Source organism: Brachycentrus maculatus, unplaced genomic scaffold (assembly GCF_059751285.1).
Source record: "Brachycentrus maculatus isolate JH-2025_06_01 unplaced genomic scaffold, ASM5975128v1 h1tg000373l, whole genome shotgun sequence".
NCBI classification, from domain to species: Eukaryota; Metazoa; Arthropoda; class Insecta; order Trichoptera; family Brachycentridae; genus Brachycentrus; species Brachycentrus maculatus.
In genome coordinates this window covers 210,581-238,195 of record NW_028281122.1, presented here as the reverse complement: position 1 = coordinate 238,195, position 27,615 = coordinate 210,581, and the positions used below count along the sequence as shown (strand labels likewise).

The 27,615-nt window shown below is 33.5% G+C and overlaps 1 protein-coding gene across 3 annotated transcripts in view; it reads left to right on the top strand.

The window, feature by feature from the left end:
- The window catches only part of LOC148303310 (uncharacterized), a 126,629-nt gene extending 104,151 nt beyond the window's left edge, over positions 1-22,478 (top strand). For 2 of the 3 annotated variants that reach the window (XM_088270176.1, XM_088270177.1), the window contains exons 10-19: positions 2,110-2,249; positions 4,217-6,380; positions 7,187-7,453; positions 9,255-9,460; positions 10,162-10,243; positions 10,948-11,742; positions 13,150-13,310; positions 13,872-14,019; positions 15,003-15,134; positions 18,426-22,478. In XM_088270176.1, the coding sequence (XP_088126302.1) occupies positions 2,110-2,249; positions 4,217-6,380; positions 7,187-7,453; positions 9,255-9,460; positions 10,162-10,243; positions 10,948-11,742; positions 13,150-13,310; positions 13,872-14,019; positions 15,003-15,134; positions 18,426-18,464 (4,134 nt within the window). In that variant the 3' untranslated portion in view covers positions 18,465-22,478. Of the gene's footprint in view, positions 1-2,109; positions 2,250-4,216; positions 6,381-7,186; positions 7,454-9,254; positions 9,461-10,161; positions 10,244-10,429; positions 11,743-13,149; positions 13,311-13,871; positions 14,020-15,002; positions 15,135-18,425 lie in introns of those variants that run through there. The other variant, XM_088270178.1, reaches the window with a different exon arrangement.
- Positions 22,479-27,615: the final 5,137 nt, after the last annotated feature.

Here is a 27,615-nt window from a genome sequence, read left to right as displayed (position 1 = left end):
TAATAAAAACAAAAATATTTCTCTTAAAAAAAAAAAATCTTAGAATTGTGAATGTTACACAATGGTCACTTAAACCAGCTAATAACTGCATTCACGTAAATGCATTCATGTAAATGCATTCACTTCCATATTCTTCTTCTTCTTTGTTACGCCATTAAAAAAATCATTAAGTTATCTTATTTTCAACCGGTATCTACTTAAATGTAATTCTTGAAAAGCTGGAACATTTCTGCCCCTTGAAATATACAAATACTTGAATGTAATTCTTGAAAAGCTGGAACATTTCTGCCCTTTGAAATATACAAATATTTAAAACTTTCGAAAAATGTGAAACATTTTTCTTCTTTATAATACACACATATTTAAAACATTTGATAATACTAATACCGAATTATTGTTTCCATCTGTAAAAATATTTACTTAATAAAAATCTCGATAACGCCTCTATATCGGGTAAGTTACTGTATTTGTGAACGAAAATCCGTACATACTCATAATATTGTTACGGAAATATCTATCCGGTTTACTTATTAAAGATCCCAGAATAGTACATTTTATCCCAGAAGGGAATATCCATTATTTCTTTTCTCCAAGTGTTTCACCGCAAGTTCCTCGAAACAACTCGAGAAAATTAGATTATTTTTCTCTACTCGTTATAACGTATTTTGTTCCCGAAAATATTAGGGCTCAACTTCGAGATAAGAGAGATATCTACAAACCAGTTTTATGTTATGGTTCAAAGCGATAACTTGGAAATGAAATGGAATTTTTCTCTTAAGTAAAGTTTATCGCAGGAAATAAACTAATAAAATTAGCGCTTTCGAAAACTTTCAAACGATATGCCTTCAAGTTTGAATTCAGGATTGAAAATTTTAAACTTGTTCAATCTAACACTTTTTACTAAGTAAAGTTCTTACTCTATTCTGAAAATGGTCGTGATAAGGGAGAATCTGATCGTCATTTTTAACCCTTTTGAACCCTTGAAAAATGTTTATTTATTTATTTCATCATATACATTATTTCAAATTATAAAAATGAGCCCTCACTGAATTTTTCCGTGCCGAGGGCATATTTTACAATATTTATTTATAAAATCATAATGAATGAAAATTGTCGTTTAATCATAATAAAAGAAAATGCAATGAAATACGACATAATACGATCTGATCCAGATCTTCTATACATTTTTAGTATTTCCAAATACTTACAAATCTGGGTTTTTCCATATTATAAGAGTTAATTTTTTATAATTAAAATGTACCTTTGTTTTAAAATCACTAAAAATATTATACTATAACTTAATTATAATGTCTACCGGTTTCTAAGCTAACCGATAGACATCATAATTGAGTTAAAATATAATATTTACAGTGATTTTAAAACAAAGTTACATTTTAATTATAAAATGGAAAATCACAAAGTTAGTGCTTCAAATATAAATTATAATTATATTTATACTACAATAATACACTAATAATAATATACTAATAATGTGGAATTCAAGGTATTTGAACGGCTTATGACCTGTTATAGGCTGATTAAGTGATCACTTTACACATGTGTAACAATCACCATTCTACGCACGATTGACAACCACATCACTCAAATTTTTGCATGCATTTAAATAAAAGGGTCTCTGCTAAATACAAGCCTTCTCAATCCAACCATAAATGGCTGTTGTAGACGCGAAGATGAAGCATTATGAGATTGATGGTATATGTACGAATCCCAATTATTTTGAGTTTAAATCAACGGTGAATTTTACACGTATGTAAAGTGATCTGACGCCATAAGCCCGCCAATGTACGTATTTCTTGTCTGTACATAAAGTTTTCATAAAAAAGGTGAATGTTACAGTGTGTAAAGTGATCACTCAAACCAGCCTGTGACGGTCGTCAGCCCCGTTAATGCCCAGACTTCCATATTCTTCTTCATCTTAATGAGATGTTAAAAAAAATAAAAAGGATTTTTTTAAGATTCGACTGAATTTTTATCCGTTAAATCCGAAGCTAGTTAAATAGACGTCCGTTATATCGTGGTTTTACTGTATTGTTAATTTAGTTTAGAAACTTGTAGAACATCGCTAACTTGTTTTGTCCTTTGTTATAGATGGAGCGAGATGACGCTATAACTGAAATAGACATACTGAAAGAAAAGTTGGACAAGGCTCTGTATGCATCCCAGAAGATGGCAGACGAGAAGGAAACAGCTCACAAGGAATACGAGAAAATGCTAGAAAAGTATGATAGGTAGACATGTTTTCTGTTGTCTCGTGGTAGACGTCATGTGGTATTGTGGTTTGTGTTCGATGTTTTTTTTTAATTATATATTTATAAGTTGGTACCTTGTGGAGTTTTTTCACTCTAATACTTATTCACTATGTCCACCTCCGAAGTGTAATGGTCAGCACGCTCGGCTACCGTACTGGAGGTCCCGGGTTCGATTCCCAGGGGCGGGGGGTTAAATAAATATTAGGGATTTTTTATTCTAATATTTATTCATTATTACCCGGGACTAGTACCTGAAGAGGAGGGCTGATCACCTTTCCTTCATGTGTTAATGATCAAGATAACACTGCGTTTATATGATGTAGTGCCCTATGCACCTTCGGGTGCGGATGAGTGTTTTGAACAATATTTATTGAATTTTACCCTGGACTGGTACCTGAAGCGGAGGGCTGATCACCTTTCATGTATGTATTAACTATCAAGAAAACACTGCGTTTATATGATGCAGTGCCCTATGCACCATTGGGGTGCGGATAAGGGTTTGAAGAAGGCCTGGTCGAGGGTTAACCATAATGGTTCCTTTCATTTTTCTATGAAATTTTTACTTTAATTTTTTTTGGTTACAATAAACATTATCAAATAAAACTCAAACTCTCTTTTTAACCACTTTTATGTTTGGATCTTTTTTCCACCGGTTTCGACAAGCACCTTGTCATCTTTAAGGCTAAATATTAACATCTACCGAGGATGACTATGTGTTTGTCGAAAGCGGTTTGAAAAAAGTAGCAAAAATAAAAGACGTTAAAACAAAGTTTAAGTTTTGTTTTGTAAATGTGCCACAAAGTATCATCAAAAAATATACCAGAAATATACCAACGTTATCGCTGGAAGAACGCGATAATTTTTTGTATTTGTTTTCGACAATCTGTATATTTAAAATAAAATAAAAAAATATTATGTATATTTTGAGGTAAGTACTCTGTGCATGCATACATATTTTAAAATAATATAATTGTTTTATATTATATTACTTATTTTATAAAATTTTGTTTTTACTTCTAGAGACAGTATCTCTAAATATTTATTTTAGGCGTTTAAACAAAATCAATGGATCTTTTTATATAAAAATACAATATGTCAGTAAGAGCATTCTCAGATCTTACGACCTGGCACTGGCTGGATTAAGTTATCATTTTAAACACTGCGCAACGTTTACTATTTTGCACATTATTGTCCATTACCTATGTTTAAGTAGAGGAAGCTATTTACTTCACAATTTATTTTTCAAAATATGGCAGCATCATCTGTTAGTTCCAATTAAGATATGAATGCGATTGCATACATACACAACTTTGGAAAATTGATGCAACAAGGGTGTTTAATAATGGGTAGAATAGTGAACGTCGTAACCAATGCTCATATCGTAGTCATACAGGAGAAAGTGACCAAGTTCATTTTTCACAAAAACGTGATTATTGACTATTTGATATTTTACTAGCTTAATATTGCGTCGAAAAAATCCCAAAGGATTTAAAACTTATGAAATATTGACTTGTATAAAATATTGTATGAAGTATAAAATATTGACTTGTTAAAAATGAACAACATTGATGTTTATTTTATTGCCAAGCAAGTGGCTTAAATGGCCTCCTGAACATTTTACATTTTGTTAGTTGGTCACTTTCTCCTGTACGACTACGATAAAACCATTCGTTTTCAAATACATAGATAATTTGTCTCTGTTGACATTTAAAATTTAAATATTAAAAAGACTTAACGTATTTTGCTCAAAAATTATCTTTGTATTTAAAAGTAATAACCGTGTATCATTTTACTTAATTGAGTCGAAAAAATTATCAAGAAAAACTTTATTGATTTTTATCTTATCGATGTTTCAAAATAATGGTGATTTTTTTAAAGAATTTCAGAAATGTCGTCAAGTTAGAAGTAAAATGGAGGTAAGTGCTGAATTGAGTGTCTGGTTTCAGGGTCCAGAGCGAGGTGTACCGCCTGCAGAACCGGGCCGAGCTCGTGGAGGCCGAGAGGGAGCGCGCGCTGCTGGAGGCCGAGAAGGGGCAGTCCTCGGCCGCCAAGGCGCGCGAGGAGGCCCGCCGGCTGGCCGAGGACGCGGCGCGCGCGCAGCTACTACTCACGCGCGCTCGAGAGCAGGACGACAAGGCCAAGGAGGACCTCGACCGCCTGGCCATCGATCTTGAGATGGTGCGCGACCGCTACGAGAAGGCGCAGCTAGACATCCGCCGCGTGCAAGGGGAGAAGGAGAAACTCTCCGAGGACAACGAGCGCCTACAGTTCGAGTATGAGAGAGCCATGACTCAGTGCGGAAAGGCGCAAGCTTCCAATGAGAAGACTCAGGAAGAACTCGCGAGAATGCAGGTCGAACTAGAAAAAATGTACGACAAAAACGACAAAGCCCAGTCCGAACTCAGGAAAGTTCAGGCCGAACTGGACAAACACAAGCAGGAAGCGGAGACGGCCCGAGAGGAGGCCGGCCGCTACGCGACCAAGTTCGGCAAGTATCAAGACTCCCAGGAGCGCACCAAGGAAGAGTTCGAGCGAGCCAAAATAGAAGCGGAGAGGCTGAGAGACCGACTGGACAAGACGCTCGCGGAGCTAGAGCGGGCGCGCAAGGCCGAGCCGGAGGCCGCGCGGCTGCGCGCCGAGCTCGAGAGGGTGGAGGGCGTCAGAGGTAAATATCAGTTCGAACAGGAGAAGTGGAGCACGGAGGTCGAAAAGTCGCGCGAGCGCTTCGAGGCCTCCCAGCTCGAAGTGCAACGGCTGCAGAAGGCGCGCGAGCAGTACGAGAGCCGCGCGCACGAGCTGGCCGCGCAGCTGGAGCTCGCCAAGGTGGAAACCGCCAAGCTGCTCGCCACGCAGGAGAAGCAGCGCCTCGACCTCGAGAGGGCGCACATCGAATGCGAGAAGGTCAGAGATCGACACGAAAAACTCAAAATGAGGTCCGAACAGCTCGAGAAAGACAACGAACGGTTGAAAACGGACATCCACGAAATCGAGAGACTCAAGACTCAGGCGGTCGCCGGAGACAAACTCCGAACGGAGGAACGTCTAGAGCTGGAGAGAATAAGGGATAAACTAGAAAAGGCCATCCAAGCCCGAGATGCCACGGAAATGGAGGCTGGTCGCCTCGCTAAGGAACTAGAGAAGTCGCAGATGCATCTTGCCAAATATCAAGAAACCAACGAGACGACGAGAATGGAATTCGATAGAATGACGAACGAATTGGGAAGAATGCACGAAAAACTAGAGAGGACGGCTTTAGAAATGCGACAGTTGGAACAGGAGAGAGAGATCCTCAGGAACGAAATACAACAGATGAGACGCAACAGCGAGCAACAACAGCGTGTCTTGGATCACCGCACTCAAGAAACTATGGTAAAATTGCAACAGGAGCTAGCGCAATCGGTGAGAGACCGAGAGAAGATGGCTTCGATTTTAGAAAAACGAGACCAGCAGGCTGACTCTATCGAAAAACAAATAATGAAATTCGACGCGGACACCAAGCAGTTGACGGTCGAAAGAGATCAATTAGTCATTCAGTTGGAAAAATCGCAAGATATGCTTATGAACTTCCAGCAGGAGCTGACCCAATCGGAACAAGAACTCCAGAAGCAGAGAGAGGAAGTGCGCCGATTGAAAGAAGAGCAGCGACGAATGAACCAAGATGCGGAGCGCGGCACCAAATCTGTATTGGAAGGAAGAGATAGAGAAATAACGAAACTCCAGCAACAGGTTACCACTATCCAGAAAGAGAGAGATAGTCAGAGAATGAGAGCTGAAAAGGCAGAAAAGAAGTCCCAAGAAGTTGGCGACGTGGAACAGTGGCGCAAATTAGTCGAAACGGAGAAAGGACGCGTTGCCGCTGCGGAAAAAATGGCCAACGACAAGCAACTGCACGTTCAGAATCTCGAGAAACAGCTTAACGCCATGCAACAACAGATGCAGCAGATGTCTCAGATGCACAAAGGCCCGCAGCAAGGAGGAGACAAGGCTGAGGAAATGCGGTTGAGAAAGGAGTTGGAGAAGGCGCAAGCTGAAGCCAAGAACGCCCACGTAGAAAGGGAGAGGTTCCAGGCGCAACTGGAAATGCTCGTGCAAGAACTGGAAAAGAGCCAGGTCAGTTGGAGGATCGCCCATTGCGTAGCGGGTGTTTGTGTCCTAGATTATCTCGCCATTTTGTCCAGTCATCACCGAGTCGCGATCATTCTTTCTATGTATATACATAATAAATTCATGCTCTGTAAACCGTAGATTTCACTTTTTAAATGTTTTTGAGCATTTCCGTAGCATGCTCTCATTCCGAAACCTGTCCTTTGGGCATCCTCCAACCTTCCTTTCAGTAGTCTAGTTTTACGTTATTATTATTTTTAATTTTCTTTTTTTTCAGCACTACATACATTTTCTTTTTTGTTGTTCGCCGATGTTTATTTTAGTACGTGAAAAATTTGCACATAAACATTTGTTTTTTAATGTGTTATTTATCTTATTTTGTTTTGAAACATTTCTTATTTCTCTCCATGTTACGTATTGTATGTTGTAAAAGTGGTAAACTAATGGGTTCAAAGTATAGATAATATCTGTGATCATTTTTCTTATCTGTGTTGTGTCGCATTGTTTTCATTCTGTTAATTATATGCAGGTATTTATTTATTCATCGTTGTCAGCTTTTTGGATGTTGTACATACACGTTCATGAGTAATATATCATCTGACGGATTATCATCTGTCTCCGTTTTATGGATAAATGTTATGACGCATTATTTTATCTGCTTTGAATTGTGTACAGAGTAAGCATTATTTTAATTTTATAAAGATCATTTCTTTAATTTGCTTTACTTGTGGGAATGCCGTGAATGTTCGGTGTCGCTGTCATTTGTCGCCGAGGCAATCTCTAATGATGTAATTTGTGGGTTTCCCGTATAGCTGGACCTTCACGAGGCCAACAAGAAACTTCAATCAGCCGGTCAACAGAATGCGAAAGCTGGCGACGATACGGCCGCCGCTAGGAGGCAACTACAAGAAGAATTCAAGAAGTTAGAAGACCAAAAGAAACACACGGACGAACAAAGAAGAAACATCGAAAGTAAAAGAAAAGAAGTGGAGGAGAAAGAGAGATCGCTAATAGAGATGGACAAACAATTGAAGAAGAGAAAAGAGCAGATGGACCAATTGGAAGCCTCATTAAAGAAGGTACTTGTAATTCAGCTTCCTCTATATTCATACCTCCAATCATTATTTTTTTTTTTATAAATAACATTTATTAGTTGCCTAAGAAAATTCTCCTTGCCTATTATGTACAAGAATTTATAGACAACATTTTGAGTGTGTCCAAATACTTGTTCACAAAATCTGGATTATCTCCAATTACAGGAGTTATTCTCATATTATTTTTTGACATCTCATCAAAGATGAAGAAGAATATGGAAGTCTGGGCATTTACCGAGCTTACGACCGTCATAGGCTGGTTTAAGTGATCACTTTACACACGTGTAACATTCACCAATTCTAATAAAAATAATTCTAATAAAATTCTAATAATAACACGTATGTAAAGTGATCACTTAAACCAGCCTATGACGGTCGTAAGCCCGGTAAATGCCCAGACTTCCATATTCTTCTTCATCTTTGATGAGATGTCAAAAAATAATATGAAAATAACTCCTGTAATTGGAGATAATCCAGATTTTGTGAACAAGTATTTGGACACACTCAAAATGTTGTAAATAAATTATCTGGTCAAATTATAAGCTTAATAATAAAAATGAAAATGGTATTTTCTGGCGTTTCTCATGTGTGTGATTATAATCCAGGATTCGGATCTCACATACTAATATAATAGTTTCTGCCTAATAAAAAGCTTCTTTACATCTCACCAATAGATGTCTCTAGTGAAGTTCTAGTGATTCATGAACAAGGTTTCTAAATTGGTTCATATATATAGAACTTCCAAGAATTTGAGTAGTGTGGCTGTCAATAATGGGTAGAATTGGTGAATGTTACACGTGTGTAAAGTGATCACTTAAACCAGCCTATGACGGTCGTAAGCCCCGTAAATGCCCAGACTTCCATATTCTTCTTCATCTTTGATGAGATGTCAAAAAATAATAAGAATTTATAGCATATTCCATTTGTTTATTTTAAAAATGATAGAGAATGTGTGTAGTGAATAATAGTTAAAACAACAAAACACAATAGATACAATGAAATTAATATCTTATAACAATCAAGATTTGTCACATAGTTCATTTATTTATCATACTCGTCTTGTCATATTTTCTAAATAAGATACCACTAAATCTGATGCATCATCAATTTTTGTCAACTACATACCTTGTTTCGCATATTCTGTTTCTGATTTAAATCTTTCTTTTTAAAAAAATTGGACATATCGCTCAATCCTTTCAAGAACGTCATAAATCAAAAACCGTCAATTTTCAGTTGTGCATGTTTTCGGAATGCCCACAAAATGTACTATATCCCAGCAAAAGAGGCATATTTTTAACTTGATATTTATCTGCTACAGGGCAGAAAGTGTTGTTTTTGCATTTTGAAAAAAAGGTATTGTTTAATTATTTTTTTAAATATACTACATATTTTTCAAATGGAGAAAAAAACCTTCAAGTTTTACCTAAAAAGATCTGTTCCACAGTAAAAAGTTCAATAAGTGGCTTGATATTTCTTTTTAATACATTGTATTATATTTTTAAATTTTGAAAAAGATCTCCTGAAAAATCAAGTTTTTTGATTTATGACGTTCTTGAAAGGAGTGAGCGATATCCACACTTATTGAGGGACATCTTGTGATGACGCCTCATCACATTCACAAATAGAGTTTTGTCTAAATTTAAAACGGAAAAGGTATCCTTAAAATGCTCCTGACCCATATAAACATGAGTCAACCTTCAATCGTTGCACTATAATACTACATACAAAAGATTATTTAACATAGTATTGCATCAGCGTTAAAATAAATTGTTTTTTTTTGGTCCAGGCGGGTGGCGGAGCGGCTGCAGCCGGAGAGTTGAACAAGAAACTTACAGAAACGCAGAAAGAGGCCGATGCCCTTAAAACGCAACTGCAGCAAGCCAAGGAGGAAGCACAAAGGAGTTCAGCGGAGATGGAGAGGCTCCTGCAACTCGTGCAAATGAGTCAGGAAGAACAGAATGCCAAGGAGAAACAGATCATGGAAATGCAACAGTGAGTTTACCTTATCTAACGGAGCGATACTCTGATCTCACCGTCTACTGAGACGGTCACAAAGCCAATACTCACAGTAATGAATATTCACTGTAACGTTGTTCTTCCCTAACTGTGAGGAAGATTTCATTTGAATTATTTCCTAATCTTCTGGGTTATGAATGTTACACATTTGTATTTTCTTTGTGTCCGTAGACCATTTTGACATTTCAAAAACGAGAAGGTCAATAATATATTTTATGTATTATTTACAGAAAAACAATTTTGAATATATAATTTTATTAATCCAAAGTTGTAATTTTGATATTATTAATTCAATTCAATTTATTTATTTCAATTAATATATACATTACAAACTATAAAAAAATTAAATTGTATTCATTAAAATACATTAAAGTAAAATATATGCAAGAACTATTGCTAAAGGTGTAGAAGAATACGATGTCGATTTCCAGCTGTCAATCCATCTCTTTAGTGGTCTGCCCGAGAGTCATCTACCTTGGGATTTTTGTGCGATGCAATTAGATATGATTTTTGTTTTATTTATTTTCAATCGGTCTGGGTATTTGTGATTTTTCAAATCCTTCTTCCCTATTTTAAGTCTATTGCCTACAAGACAAGACGCTTAAAATAGAGGCTTTGCTGATTATTGCTAAAAGACTGAATAAAAAAAAACATGTTTAATTAAAATTAAATTTCAGGTCATTGAAAAACATGCAAGCAAAACTTAGAAGCCAGCAACAAGCAAATGCACAAATGGAGGAACAAAGAAAGAAGGAAGAGGTAATATCCCAACTATTTAATAAAATATATGGTCAAATTATTTAAAATATTGAATATGATGAAACCGCCATAACATTTCCCTGTTACTAATTCAATTTTCTTCTTATTTTCACGCATCCCCTTGGATCTCCATCCCATCCTATTCCGTAACAATTTGCAATAACAACATACCAACTATCCGAGCAGGCCGGCCCCGCTGGATTCTTGAAAAGTTTCTTCTAGAGTAATTATTAAAAAAAGCCACAAAGGCGATGGTTGTTTCAGTTTGCTCACGCTTTCTCGAGTACAACTTTGTTAGCGATTTCCCGACAGTTTCAACATTAAACTCTCGCGTAGTGTTGAAAGAACAATGTTTATTGTATGTTCGTGCCGTGTTACAAACTTGTTTTTAATTAAATGTATTAGCACACAAATTAATGCGTTACGTTATAAGAAAGCAATTAACGTGTTCATCATAAATAATTTATTAAGATACTATAAACAAAAGTAATATTTATACGAGAAAAATCAAAAGTTCATGATTACAGTGTGATATGAAACAACAAGAAGAGGACTTATATATTATTAAACTCGGTGAATTGTTGATTTTTTGTTTGATATTTATAAAAATTAGTTGTATTCATTGTAAATAAGGACATTTTATCATTTTTAAGTTATGTATCCATTTTTTATTTGTTCCATCACTATCCTATGTGCGACAATAGAACAAAGGAGCTGATACTGATCATCTGTGTACGACTTGTTCTCAAAAACTCCCACAAGTAAATCAAAACCTAGATATTAAAAATAAAGGCATTGCGGAACTAGATAAAGATCTAAATGATGCCTACAAACTGCTGAAAACTATTTCCTCGAAAGCTCCGAAACAGAATGGTTTAAATGGCTTAGATGACAACGAGCCCAAAACTGATGAAAACCAAGCGGTTGTCATGGAAAAATTGGAAAGGATTTTAAACAAGCTTGAGGAGTTCTTAAAAATAAGCGCTGGAATGGGAGAGTTGCAAGATTTACACACAGAATTGGATATGAAAAATGCTAAGATTATAGAACGAGAATATGAAATACAAGTCCTAGAGCGAAAGTTAGATGAAAAGAAGAAAGAAGTCATTGAAAAAGAAAGAATAATCGTGGATGACTTGACAGTTAATTTAGAAAAGAATAAACAGAAAATAGGGGCTTTAACAGATGAGTTAAGCATCAAAAATTCTAAAATTATAGAACAGCAAAACTGTATGCAAATTCTTGAGTCAGCTTTGAGAGAGCACAGTAACATCGCAGAGTTGGAGCAGCTTCTGACAGTAGTCAAGAGTAAAAATGATAGAATCAATGAATTGGAGCAGTTGCTGAATGTGTCCAGTGTCGAATATGAACCGAATCAGATGAAAGATGAAAGAATTGTAGAACTGGAAGAGGCGCTCAAGGAGTCTGTGCTGATAGCGACGGAGAGAGAGAAGATATTCTACCGGGAGGAACAAGAGCGTGTCAGAATCATTGAAAAGGTAACCAAATTAATTATTTTCAATTCAATTTATTTTATTTATATATAATATACACATTACAAACTTAAATTTAAATCGTATACATTAACATAGATAAAGGCAATATAAAATAGAAAATAAGCAAGAATACTATTGCTAAAGGTGTAGAAGAATCCAACTTCGGAAAACTCCTTCAGACACATGGAACAGATCAATATCCAATGAGATACTGTTCAACATAGCCGTAGCTCTTCCTACAGGCATAACCATCGGCAGGGTTGTCCTGTATATAGGAATGTGAAACAATCTATGTCGACGCTGTCTTAGGTAACTATCAGGAACATACAGACCAATGTTCCAGATAATTTCAGGATTATCGATCATACTAATGTTTTTAATTCTTTGAAAAATATTTTTAAGTATATTTAAAATAATGTAAAGAGAAGAGACTATGATTGTTAAGGCATTTACAGAACTTACATCTATGCACCAAACTTGTACATACTTTTTTGTCACTGTTGAGTATGTAATCAGTAAAAATCTGGATAAAACAATATACAGTGGATTCTCTCATAACAAGTAATTTCATAGCAAGCAAAAAAAGTGCATAAGTTGTTCCCTCAACGAGTGACATTTTGCATAACGAGTTACAGAGAAAGGTCAAGTCCTTTTTTCACGACATTTACTTTTGAGCCGGGACTTTCACACTAAAATATTTCGCTTTACGAGTAAGATTCTGGAACGAGTTATTCTCGTTATGAGAGGTTCTACTGTATCTGCACTTGATATATAAGTTATAAATATATTATAATATTATTTTGAATATTCGATAGCGGACTGTGTATAAAAAATCTGCTGTCCGTCTCCAAAGCGTAGTGCTTAGCTGTTTGGTTATCATACTGAAGGTCCCAGGTTTGATTCCCAGGAGGATCAAAATAAATATACATTCGGATCTACATTCATCTCTTTCAAAAACCATGATCAGCAAATAAGCATTATCAATCTTTCCATTATAGAAAACATACTTCCCAAAAATTCAAATTCATCCAACTGTCGAAAATTTCCCCAACTACTACTTTTTTACATCCAGATCTACATTCTCTTTCAAAAACTATGACTTTAAATTTGTCAGCATTCATCGACAAATCACTTTTTTCGCACACATTGTACACATTTGACACTAGCTCCTGTAGGTCTTTTTTCAATTTCATTCAATCTATTTATTTCAATTAATATATACATTACAAACCATATATTTTTTTAATCGTATACATTAAAATCTTCTTCACTAAAGTCTTCTCTACTATTGACAAAAAGCACAGCATCGTCAGCATACAAAAAGCAGCAGACAGTCAAATTGATTTTGATGTTTATACAAAAATACAATTTTTTAATGCAATTTACTAATTCGATGACACACCATTCCAGATGCACAAGTTGGAACAGCGATTGCTCTCCTTGCAAAGTGCAAGTGCTATGGAGTGTGATACTTGCAGACCTCTCCTCAGAAGGGTCAGGAGACTAGAAGCCAATATATCCAACTACTCCACCGCAAGGAGACAACAGCTCGTAGAACTTTCAAGAATGAAGTGAGTATGATCCTCTTGGCTGGCCTGATGCAGTCTTTTGACTTGTGCCAGTTAAAAAATCTAAGTATGAGTGTCAAGCATGGAGCTGGCAAAAGAAGGATGAAAGTAGACTGAATTTAGTTGAAATGCGATCCCTCAGACGAAATAATGTATGACAGATGTTTGAATGGTGAAATGAGGAAATAATGTAAAGCTGAAATGAGCATCATCAATAAAATCAAGAAAGGTGTATTGAGATGGTTTGGACTTGTGGAACAAATGAGTGAAGAAAGGTAAAAGAAAGAATGGTAAAACAAATTTATGAGGTGAATGTGGTTAGAAAAAGGAGCAGAGGAAAACCGAGATAAACTTGGTATGATCAGTTATGTCAAATACTTGAAAGCGGTCAGGTCAGGAGTCGAAATAATCGACGGGTATGTTTAAGAAGATGCATGAATATGGAAGAGGCGAAGAATGTTTGCAAAAACAGAGTGGCGTGGCGTTCTATTCTCTCTGCCTACCCCTTCTGAGAAGCCGCGTTATAGTTAGTTATATGATAAGTAACAAAAATATTTTTTCCAGGCAAGAGGCATTGGAAGCTGCGATCAGTGAAAAAGATGCTCATTTAGCTCTTTTAGAATTGTCAGACCCAAGAACCAAGAAGCAGGAAGATGACTGTGAGAGCCTTCGGTCAGATCGAACAAGGTTGATGGATGTCTTGAAAAAAGAAGTAAGTACCATACTTTCTATAAAAGTCTTTGTATAAAAACCATCATTTTCCAAAATGCATTATTTAAGAAATAAATTACACTCTTAGACAATATTATCATCAATAAATATCAACATCATGTCACCACAGTACAAAATCAAACACAAATTACATTTCCTCAAAGGAACTTCAAGTATTTTGCAATAAAGCTCTATAACCTACTGCCGTTATCTATAGAATCATTAAATAACAGAACTATTTATAAAAGAGCTTTTGATATTTGGACAATGGAGGTGGGAAGATAAGAAAATATTGTGTCATTCGGCCATATATCGCTCACTCCTTTCAAGAACGTCATAAATAAAAAAACTTGATTTTTCAGGAGAACGCTTTTAAAGTTTAATAATATAGTACAATGTATTTAAAATAAATATCAAGCCACTTAATGAACTTTTTACTGTGCAACATATCTTTTTAGGTAAAACCTGAAGGTTTTTTCTCTATTTGAAAAATATTTAGTATATTTAAAAAAATAATTAAACAATACCTTTTGTTCAAAATGCAAAAACAACACTTTCTGCCCTGTAGCGGGTAAATATTAAGTTAAAAATATGTCGCTTTTGCTGGGATATAGTACATTTTTTGGGCATTCCAAAAACATGCACAACTGAAAATTGTCGATTTTTTATTTATGACGTTCTTGAAAGGAGTGAGCGATTTGACTCATGACAGACAAATAACTAACCAGCAATTTATTTATTTGTATTTATTATGTGTGTGTGTGTGTAGAATAGAATCGAAATCATGAGAGTTTAAATTGGTTAATTACAGCTCTATTGCATGTCTGACACTCATCCACCTAAACAAATTGAATTGTTTTACCATACATGAGCAAAGTATCCATAATAATGCTATAATAATATTTACTTTAGCAAATTACTGAAATTTTGACTAAGTCATGATAACCCAACCTGTTAACAAGAATCTCACTTCAATGCTTGTAGAGTGAGAGGCTCGTGATTCTACTTGATGAGGTGAACATCCCGGAAGACACGAGAGCAGAAATGGATTCAGATCTTATCAACGATTTGGAAGTCAGTAACTACTTCAGTATAATGGACAACTCCGAGACAAATGTAAGACCACAAACCCAAAACTTACTAAATTCATAATCATAATACACGAGGACATAACAAAATACATGTGGAGTCGATAAACATGTACTAAATTTGGAGTAAGGTCCTTTAAATATATTGCCTATACCCAAATAAACCAGCTGCCTGGCATATATAAAATAGAACCCATACGGGGATCCAAAATAAATGATCTGAAAAAATACTTAATTGAAAGATATATATGTAGTGTTTAGTCATATTTTCTTATTTTGGTTTTGCTTATGTTTTTTTTATATTAACTCATTTGTTATATTTTCTCATTTTTTTATTTTGAATATGCTTCTTACCTTATGTTTTTCTCATTTATTTGTAACTTTATTATTTGTGTTCTAGTCTTGTTAATCTTAATCCTATGTCCCAAAATGAGAAATAGAAATTACTCATCGGGAATATTATACATATATGACTTATGTATGTAATATGTTTAATGAATAATTTATAACTTTTTCTGCTTGGTGTAGCCCTTGCGACCTGTTTTTAATATGCAATGGTTTGGAAATATCGAAAATATTGCCATTTTAGACGTCTAGAGTCCTATTGAAGGGTGGAAAGCTAACAAATAAAAATAATAAACTTTATTAGAAACTGTGTAAAAGTTTGTTAAAAAGCCATAAAAATTGTGTTAATTTGAAACCTTGGACGGTTAGACCTTAGAAATTTGTTACCGGGTGAAAGCCATGAATGAAAAAGAAGGAATATAAGCATTGTAGTAAATATTTTCTTTTTCTTCTGCTTGGTGTAGGCCTTGTGGCCTGTTTTTAAGAGGGATTAGCCAAATGTCGATTCCCAGCTGTCAATCCATCTCTTTGGTGTTCTGCCTAGAAGTTGGCCATGCAGTGGGGGAGTCTGGATGTTTCCATTCTGTTCACATACCATTGTCTCCTTAGTTGCCTTCCCCACCTTACGACATCTTCGATCTCGCATATTTCCCTTATCCTGTTGTTCCTTATTCTGTCTCGTAGACTCTTACCAGGTATGCTTCTTAGAGTCATCATTTCTGACACTCTTAGCGCGTTTTTGTGACTGCGGTGTATGCTCTGCTGGTGTTAAACTAACTTACCTAGTTTAATTAACAATATTTGTTCCAAACATGTATTAATATTGTAATTTGGAAAGAATGGCGCATTCACTTCACTAAAATCTCCCTAGATGTCGCTTCAAATTTGTATGTGAATGGGCATTTGAATATTGTAATCAGTGATGCCTTACATGGCATACGTAATTTGTTCCAGGAGCAAGTTATGTAACACATCGCTCACTCCTTTCAATAACGTCATATATCAAAAAATAATCAATTTTCAGTTGTGCATGTTTTCGGAATGCCCAAAAATTGTGCCCCAACAAAGCGGCATATTTTTAACTTCATATTTACCCGCTACAGAGCAGAAAGTTGTTTTTGCATTTTGAAGAAACGGTATTGTTTAATTATTTTTTAAATATACTAAATATTTTTCAAATGGAGAAAAAACGTTCAGGTTTTACCTAAAAAGATCTGTTGCACAGTAAAAAGTTCAATAAGTGGCTTGATATTTATTTTTAATATATTCTTTTATATTTTTAAACTTTAAAAACGATCTGAAATATCAAGTTTTTTGATATATGACGTTGTTGAAAGGAGTGAGCGAAATGTTTTCCCATAAAAATACATGTGAAAAAAATTGTTCTGTAGCATAAAATACATTCTGGACCTCTCCTCACCTGAGCAGGATATATCCTTGATGGTAGCTGTTGAGATCGATCTACTTTATTGCTTCTCTGCATTGTCAGATGAAGCTTCCCTTTGACTAGAAGTGTTTGGAGGTCTTTAGTTAGGTCAGCTTTATTCCTCCATATCCTGCATGTGACGTTAAAGCGTTCGAGCAGCAAAATTAAATATGATACAGTACGTTATGAGTTACTTAATAGATGAACAGAAAGTGTGCAGTATTTGCTATGCAAAGCATTAATGTAAATTGCAGATTTTTTACCATTTTCATATTTGGTTTTGTAGAATGCCCTATGACTTTATTCCATATCTTAAAATGGACTGTACCAACAAAGAGTAGATAATCTTCAGCACTAACCGATGGCCAGGATATTAGACAACTTATAAAAAGTACTTATTAGTGTAAGGAATGAATTTTAAAGTAGTGGTTGATATCTTTATGGTATGACATATCGTGGGTGTACTGGCAAAAAACGTTAACTCGAAAACATGCAATTTTGACTAATGATGCAGTATTATAAAGTTTTGAACGTTCTATAAACTGGCAAAATACACTTAGTAGTTTGAAATGTCATATTTATGTGGTTTTACAAGTCAATTTAACTTTAAGTTTAATAGCAAATATTTTATTCAGGCTAGAAGCTTTAAATAACAGGGATTTTAAAGTTAACATTTTTTATTTATTGATTTGGCGTTTAATTTGTAGAACTCCATTTTAAGTGATGTAACAATTTTAAATCAAACACAGATTTTTTGAGTCTACTAAGTTGTATTTTATTAACAAAAATACATAAAAAATTTATATTGTGACAATTCGCTCACTCCTTTCAAGAACGTCAAAAATCAAAAAACTTGATTTTTCAGGAGAACGTTTTTAAAGTTTAAAAATATAACACGATGTATTAAAAATAAATATCAAGCCACTTGTTGAACTTTTTACTGTGCAACAGATCGTTTTAAGTAAAAACTGAAGGTTTTTTCTCCATTTGAAAAATACTTAGTACATTTAAAAAAATAATTAAACAACACCTTTTCTTCAAAATGCAAAAATAACACTTTCTGCCCTGTAGCGGGTTAATATTAAGTTAAAAATATGCCTCTTTTGCTGGGATAACGTACATTTTGTGGGCATTCCGAAAACATACACAACTGAAAATTGACGATTTTTGATTTATGACGTTCTTGAAAGGAGTGAGCGAATTGTTTCGCCTTGTTAGGGCATTATCGTTATTGTTCATTATTGACATTCGTTTGATAATGCCCTAATAAGGCGAAACAATTGTCACAATATAAATTCTTAATGTGTTCATAAAATACAACTTAGTAGACTCAAAAAATCTGTGTCTGATTTAAAATGAATACATAATTTAATATTTTTGCCAGTATACCCACTGTATATTGTAAGATGTAAAATACACACACAAGGAATTCACGCATCGTTAAGCAAAACAATCACAGATTTTCATCATGTAAAAATATTTTGCTCATTATGTCTGTCGACATACACCACAGATGAGTTGTCAATAATCTTGATTCATTTTTTACAGCCGGATGATTCTCAAGGAACACACGGAACGGTATTATGAACATCCAACAAATGAGGAAAGTATAAAGCTACTTATACCTTAATGTTTTCACCAGCATCACATCATCATCAACCATTCATCATCCGCGTAATATGTTGAATTCTGTCATCAGCTCCTTAGTACATAATGATTATTGTACATATAATCAACATTTGAAATGCTAACTTTGTGATTTTCCATTTTATAACTTACAAAATAACTTTGATATAAAAATTACTTTATATCTTATTACAACTTTTAAAACTTAATTATAATGTTGACCATTTTCGAAGCAAACAGCTTCTTGCTCAATATTAATTAAAACAGAAGGTGTTAGCTTCGAAAGTGTCTTATTATAACTTAATTATAATGTCGACCACTTTCGAAGCAAACAGTTTTTTCCTCAAGATTAATTAAAACAGAATTTGGTTGCTTCAAAAGTGTCTTATTATAACTTTATTATGTATAATGTTGACCACGTACGAAGCAAACAGTTTTTGTTTCAATTAATCTAGAGGAAGAAGTAGTTTACTTCAAAACTGGTCAACATTATAATTAAGTTATATGTAGTAAGATATTTATTGTGATTTTATGATGAAGTTATTTTATAAGTTATTTATGGAATATTGTTGCTAGAAATATAATTTATAAATTAGCTACAGGGTCTTTCTCTCGAAACTATTGAAATACTGATGTGGCCAAAAGAAATAACATAGCTAGTCTAGTATTTTACAAGTGGTAACACCTTTTGAAATCACTACTGATTGGGTAAAATTGGCTTTGAGATAAGCAACATTATTCAGATTTTGGGTAAATTAATACCAAGTTCGGATGTAATAACTTAAGGTTTGAATATGTTAATCCGACATTTTGATATTATAACTGGTTACTCAAAGTTTGTATATGATAACCGGTTACTCAAAGTTTGGGTATGATTACTGATTTCTCAAATCTTTGGTATGATACAGTTATCAGTGTTACTCAATGTTTGGGTGTGTTGTTACAAACTAAAATTTTGGGTGGTTAGATACTCAAATTTTGGGTGTGATAACTCGTTACTCAAAGCTTTGGTATAACTGGTTACTCAATGTTTAAGTATAATATGTAACTGGTTACTCAAAGATTGGGAATAATAACTCAATGATGTAACGAACAATTTCAACTTAAATGTCCACACAATCTCAAAAGTGACTTACTAAAACAGTATTGATATAGGCCCAGGGTTAAATAAAAATAAAAATAAAAGGTTTATTTGGTAATAAAATTATTGTGATTCGTTTTATAATACCATTTTATTACATATTTAATCTTCACTGTTTATTCAATAAGTTTATGTTTAATTTTAATTGTTTTTTCCACATTATTAAATAAAAATGTAACACTTAAAAATTAGTTTCAATGGATTTAACAAATTTTTTTCTTTAATGTTTGGAGCACTCAACTTGTGGTTTTACATTGTTTTTTTTTTCAAATTTTAAAATATGATAATTGATTTTCTTCATCAACATAAAAAAAAAACAAACAGTAAAAAAAATGTTTTGTTGTGTCCTCTACTAAAATTACATTTTCTGCACATTTGCGAAATTGAATGCCGAATACTTAATTTTTATTTATATAAAACTCTCCAATATTCACAAAAAACATGAATTTAAGCAAAAAAAATCTCATTTTCATATCGTACAAAAACATTACATTGTATAAAAAACAACGAAAAATACAATATAATTAAACATTATTTTTTAAAAACCATTTTAAGTTATAATTAAAGAAATACCTACCTTTAGCTGTTTCTAGCTGGTTTTTTTTTTTGCTTCATTTTCTGTTTAAAATAGTTTAATACATAAATCTAATATGTTTTAATTCAGGATGTCTGAAGCAAACAAGGTTATCTGCAAAGAAGTATTTTGAGTTACAAGACTTGAATATGTTATATTATATAAACACCATATATTTCAACATTTTTATTCTTAAAAAAAGGTATAAATCAAATTATAAAAATATATTATGGGTAAATTTGTTTCCAGTCGTAATTCAGAACTACTGACATTAATAAAAATATATTCTAGTAAAGTAACCCAAATTGATTCATTAAAAGATCGCTTATTTTGTTTTCAACATCTTTAAATATGTATGTTAATGAAATATTTAATATAATAAAACTTTCTTTATACCTTTATAATACTGTGGCTTGATAATATGCTAAATGTTAGTAATTACAATTTAAATAAGACGTGAATAATAATTTTAATTCATTTCTAGTCGAAACTGTAAGATACTTCTTGTAAAAGTTTAAATTATCTTGAAATATTACGACTGCTTGTAAAAATAATTATAAACTATACTTTAAGTGAAATGTTGATAAAAATTTTATGTAATAAGTCATAAATTAAATAACATCAGACAGAAATAATCAACGTGTAGGTTTTGACCTGTTCATATAAAAAATTATAAAGCCAATGCCTTCTATATCAAATACAATATGCTCTTTGAGTTTCACAACATCATATCAGGTGTAACGAGTACACTTATACTATAATTCTTTCTTTACTCACACACCCAATGGTGCATATGACACTTAAACGTACGATATCTCAATAAAGATAAAGTATCTTTTTATACAGTCTGAAAAATTCATAGGGCTTACGACCTGGCATTGACTGGCTTAAGCGATCACTTTGTACAGTGTGTATTGTTCGTCTCTCTGCCTATTATTGAACATGCAACATGCCCATAGGCAGAATGTTGAATGTAACACAGTGTATGTAAAGTGATCGATCACTCAAATCAAACGATATTTATGTTGATAGATGGCATTATAAACTCAATTATGAATAACCTATTGAAGTCAACATAAATATCACACTGTAGGACTAGCTAATGTGTTTTAATGTAATTGAAAATCAAAATAACATTGTTCAAGTATGATGCGGTGCCTTATGCACCACTGGGTGAAGAAAAGAGATTGAAGAATAAGAATATTTAATATGTCACCCGAATTTGCCACATGAAGCGTTCTTACGCTTGATGTGGCAAATTCGACTATTCACATTCATAAAACAAGTGATAATTAAACCAGTATTCCATAAATAATAAAACCCTTTTCCGCACCCAAATGGTGCATAGGGCACTGTGTCATATAAACGCAGCGTTATCATGATCGTTTTTACACATGAAGGAAAGGTGATCAGCCCTCCGCTTCAGGTACCAGTCCATGGTAATATTGAATAAATATTACAGTGAAAAAATCACTTATATTTATTTTACCCCCCTTGGGAATCGAACCCGAGACCTCCAGAAAGGTAGCCGAGCGTGCTGACCATTACACTACGGAGGCGTATTCTATATGATACAATATTATTGGGTCAGCTAAGAGCCAACGAAGTAAAGGTTATCCATGACTGTAACGGGTTACTTACAAAATCGTTAAACCTACTCTACGCAGTATTGAATTTAATATCTAGAAGGCATTGCATTAATAACACCATTACAAATGACATAAACATTATAAGTCCAAAGATTACTATACTGCAATTAAAAAGTATAATATTTTTTAAAAAAACATTGAAAACGAACAACTTCATTAGACAAATCACGGTCAAAAGCCATTATTGAATTTTCATTGGTATATGCAATATGCATATCTTTGCAGAGACTATATTGAAAGATAACAGCTCAAATTTGATCAAAAACGAAATATTAATTTTTAATTAATGTTTTACTTAGTAAATACCACTATTTCTAGAAATACCACTATTTCTAAGAAATAGTGGTATTTATTAAGTAAAACATTAATTAAAAATGGATAGATTTTACCACAAAGTGACTGCCGAATCAATTAATGAAATATTAATTAATAACACCAGTTTTTTTGGAGGTTATTGCAATATTTAAAATGTACAGAACAAAACAGTCATTTTTAAGCTCAAAGATTCATGATTTTTTCTTTAATGTTTTTCACAGATACTTTGTGGCACATTTTATAAAGTTTATAAAATAAAACAACTTTGTTTTAACCACTTTTTTATTATTAGTGCACTAACCTACCGGTTTCGACAAGAACCTTGTCATCATCAGGGTTTATTAAATTCTAAAATATTAAAATACTCATAATTAATTGCATTCCCTCATGAAAAACTTCCACATACTCAGGATTTCACTCACATTAAGGATTTTTTACGGAGTGTGTGGAAGTTTTTGACGAGGGAATGTAATTAATTATGAGTATTTTAATGTTTTATAATTTAATAAACCCTGATGATGACAAGGTTCTTGTCGAAACCGGTAGGTTAGTGTACTAAAAATAAAAAAAGTGGTTAAAACAAGGCTGTTTAATTTTATAAAGTTTTTTAAAACAACTTTGTTTTTAACCACTTTTTTATTGGTACATTTTTTCTCCAATTTGGCTGTTATCTGCCGATATTATGCTAATATTATTCTCGTTGAAATTCTAAATAGAATTACTTCTCACCCTACAGATCAGACGAAATTGAACTTGTATAAATTACTTAGCGTAAGTGCAGTCTTCATTTACAAGAAATGTCTAGAGACTGAAATTCTAACTATGCTGCGGACAAAAGAAAAGACATTGTTATTGATAACGTAATTAGTAGTTCGTGTGGTAGCTGTATTACTGCCAAGCTTGTCCTATAATGCGTGAGTTTGAGGTGTAAACATGAATGTAAAAGCATTTTACATGTGTTCATTACATTTAATATCCAAATAATATCATGTAAAAAGTGTTAGATTAATTGTGAGTGCTACGTGAGATTTGGCTGATGGCCTTTATGACCTATTGAAGTTCATCATTCAATACTGAAATAATTTTAAATAAATATAAGTCAGTTAAGTGCAGATCGCTGGGATATGAGGCAATTTAATAAAACAGATTTAATCGGTATTGAACTGTTAAAGTCTTTTAATAAATTCCATTTAAAACGAGCCAGTAAAATGTATTTGATCTTGAATTACTAGGTAATAGCGTTTTTCTAGATTTTATATACCGTTTCGTTCACTCATCTGGGCAACGTCGGTGAGAAAAACTAATAATATATGGTTATTATCCATTAAAATCGCTATTATCTGTGCGGCTGAAAAATTAAAAAAATTCAGTTGTGGGATTTATTGTTGCGCTTGATAGAACTTTTTTAATTTATAAAAACCAGATACTCAGTAACTGTTAAGTGATGTTATGTTAAAAATATTTAGTCTTGTTATTTGTTGTCATATTAAGGTTAAATGTGGATGTTGAATAGAAAGTAACGTAAGTGAATTAACTCTTAATAAGTAAGAAATAAGGCACAATAAATAGTACTAAGTAAAGTATTTTATTTAATACGTTATAAAGGAAATGATATAATTGGATAGTTGATTTAGCGGCTCACTGTGTATGTAACTATTGGTCTTGTTGATAGTTTTAATCCATCACTATATTCTAGGAAAGCGGTGCCAGTTGTTCTCAGACTTTCTTCTGCGGGGGGCCTCCGCCCCTTTTAGGAATCGCCGAACTCGTTTCCGTCGTTTTGTCTATATTGTCGATACTTCTCACACACTTATTCCGTTGAATTAATTTGCATTAAATGGGTCCAATTATCACAACGTATCTTGCTCCATATTATATCGTTAAACAATTAAAGAAAGATAAATACTTACAAGATGATTTGCTGCGGTTGAAGTATGACTATTTATGTATAGTTGTTGATGCTTTGAAGATATTTATTTCACAAAAATAGATACATATTTGCATCAATAACGGAAGTTTTCTATTTACCGTTTAATTTGATACATTCACTAAATATATCTAACTATCCTTAATCACACTTCGAATGGAAAGTTATATTAATTCTCGTTAGTATGTTACAAAAATAACTAGAAAATTTCTAAATATATGTAAGTAACAATAAATCATTAATGTTTTTATATTTTCTATGTATTTTGCTAAAAATAAAACGAGATGTGTGTTTGAAATGGGGTGAACTCGCTTGTTTGTAGAAAATGTGCGCATTTTAGAATAAATTCACGCTAAACCATGTAAATATTACGCATCTCAAAATGCAGATTGTTAAAAAACGTATTTCAAATTTGTATCAGTACCAAATGTTCGAGTGTTGGTTTTATATTAAAATTCAAAGATAATTCTAGATAGATCGTTTAAATGAATGTGAAGGAACATATCACACGTGAAAGTTTGTCGTCACATGTTAGCGGAATTAAATCACACGGTAGTCGGAAGGATTGTAAATCAGATTCGCAAACGATACAAGATTTTGTAAATCTATCACAGAGTTTATTTAGGTTCACAATGAAGAAGTGTTGGCAAGCTTACAGCAGTGTATCGACATATCATGTATATTATATCATTAACATATTCAAATCATGCAAAGTGCTTTGGAAGAGATTATATAAATGTTTACATCTGTTTTGTGAAATGATTACACTTAAATGAAAAATAGATGAAACACGGCAATTGTTTTACTTATCCCACTGATTTGATTATTCTGTAATGTCATGTATACGGTTATTAATATTTATTTCTAGTACATTAATTTATTTTAATGAAGTTTAATGTTTATTGTTGAGATTACATTGTCTTCGAATTATAGAGTTTAAGTACATAGTGTTTGAATAGAAGGTGTATAGTACTCGTTACGGCAGTTAGACAATGTATTTTACGCTGGTCAATAGGTACTGCCGTCTGCGAACAGTGGTACCCAAAGTCGTTTGGTCAATGTTCCCTTGGAGATGCCTCCTTCGAAGCGACCATTCGGATAGAATATTCTAGCTTCATTCCTTTCCTTTTCAGTTGGCAAATATACCTATCATCTAAAAAATCTCACATTCGCAACAGAAACAGTCCTATTTCATATATTCGGCGCATATAAATGTTGCTAATCAACTGATAACTGAGAAGTTGAGTAACTATAGACTAAATAATGACGTTAGACCTTTCCGCTGTGCTTTGCTAGGCAAATATTTTTTCCACGTTTCTCATTTCAATTAATAAGTGTTAATCATTATGTAAAGTTAAAGAAATGTTTATATCTTCCGTCTTTCTTTATTTTTCTCCTCGTATTGTAGATAAATAAATGGATCGTACGAAATACTCGCAAACAATTTCTACTATCCAGAACCTGGAAACCTTGTATTCATAGTATAAGCGCCAGTTGTGTGTCGATCAATGTTTATATTCCCGAGAGAAACACAATTGTACACTGCGTATCGTATGTTATATAGTCAAATCATTAAAGTATTGTCCTCACACTGTTAAGATTATCACATAATATTGTTTGTATATGTAATGTTAACAACCAAAGACTTTTACAACGGCTATCCACTCTTACTTTCATGGATTAATCCCATAATATTCATTAATAAAGAGAGTAAATTTTACACATTTTTTGTATAACCGATTAAAGATTTCAAATAGAAATTAACGTGTATCAGTTTTGATGAAATAATTCGTGAAAATAAGAGTGCGAAGACTCGTACAATCGTGGAAATTAATACAAATAATTAAGACGTAAGAATGTCCACGATTTGCGGGCGATATTGACCAAAGATTAACTTATTATGTAATCCGTTTGATTGGGACAATTCTAAATGTCATTTCATCAAAAATGTTTGACTGCAATGTACTAATATATTCGCGCCTAAAACCACTATGTTATTTACTCAGTCAATATGGTTATATACAGTTAAACGAGTGTTGTAAACAAAATGTCGCATTAAACTTGATTATTTACAATTAAGAGCGATGTATCATGACAATTAACGTGTGCAAAATACTATAAAAGGAACTATTTGATACAATGCGTTTTATTTCACCCAAATCCCACCACACTGGGTTAGTGTGATAGTCCCTTGGTATATGTGGGGGTCATATTCCTGAGAATCCTTAGAGTTACATACAATACTTATAGTATCAATCCATATCAATAATCGGGTGGCGGGTTGTGGTCCCGTGGTTAGTGTCATGGACTCTTGAGCCAGAGTTTCTGGGTTCGAACTAATTTACCACAATTTGATACCTATTCGTCAGTCCGGCGTCTAGAAGTTCAGCTGAGTATAGTCGGTAAATGGTCGTCAGCGGCCTTCCGGAATCCTCAGGGTTGGAAGAAGAGACATGAGGGGTTGATGCACTCAGGTGGGATTCTAAGGACATGTTCCAACCATGTCCACCTTCTCCTCTTCAGGACTTCCAGCATGAGGGGCTGTTGAGTTCTTCTCCCCACGTCGTCATTCCTGACGAAGTCATATCACTTTATACCCAGTATTCAGGCACCTCAGGCACCTATTTTCAAAACTAAATACATACTACGTTTCATTCATTCATGTGTGAATAGCTACGTATCTAAATTAAGTCTGCTTATTAATCTTCTTAACTTTACAACATTTTGAGTGTGTCCAAATACTTGTTCACAAAATCTGGATTATCTCCAAATACAGGAGTTATTTTCATATTATTTTTATACATCTCATCAAAGATGAAGAAGAATATGGAAGTCTGGGCATTTATGGTGCTAACGATTGTCATAGGCTGGTTTAAGTGATCACTTTACACACATGTAACATTCACCAATTCTACCCATTATTGACAACCACACTACTCAAATTCTTGGAAGTTCTATATATATACATGATGAGATGTCAAAAAATAATATGAAAATAACTCCTGTATTTGGAGAAAATCCAGATTTTGTGAACAAGTATTTGGACACACTCAAAATGTTGTAAATAAATTATCTGGTCAAATTATAAGCTTAAATAATAAAAATGAAAATGGTATTTTCTGGCATTTCTCATGTGTGTGATTATAATCCAGGATTCGGACCTCACATACTAATATAACAGTTTCTGCTTAGTAAAAAGCTTCTTTACATCTCACCAATAGATGTCTATAGTGAAGTTCTAGTGATTTAAGAACAAGGTTTCTAAATTGGTTCATATATATAGAACTTCCAAGAATTTGAGTAGTGTGGTTGTCAATAATGGGTAGAATTGGTGAATGTTACATGTGTGTAAAGTGATCACTTAAACCAGCCTATGACAGTCGTCAGCCCCGTAAATGCCCAGACTTCCATATTCTTCTTCATCTTTGATGAGATGTCAAAAAATAATACTTCTTAACTTTTGCTATATTTTATTCTTGCAGTTTACTTTTAACTCATTTAACATT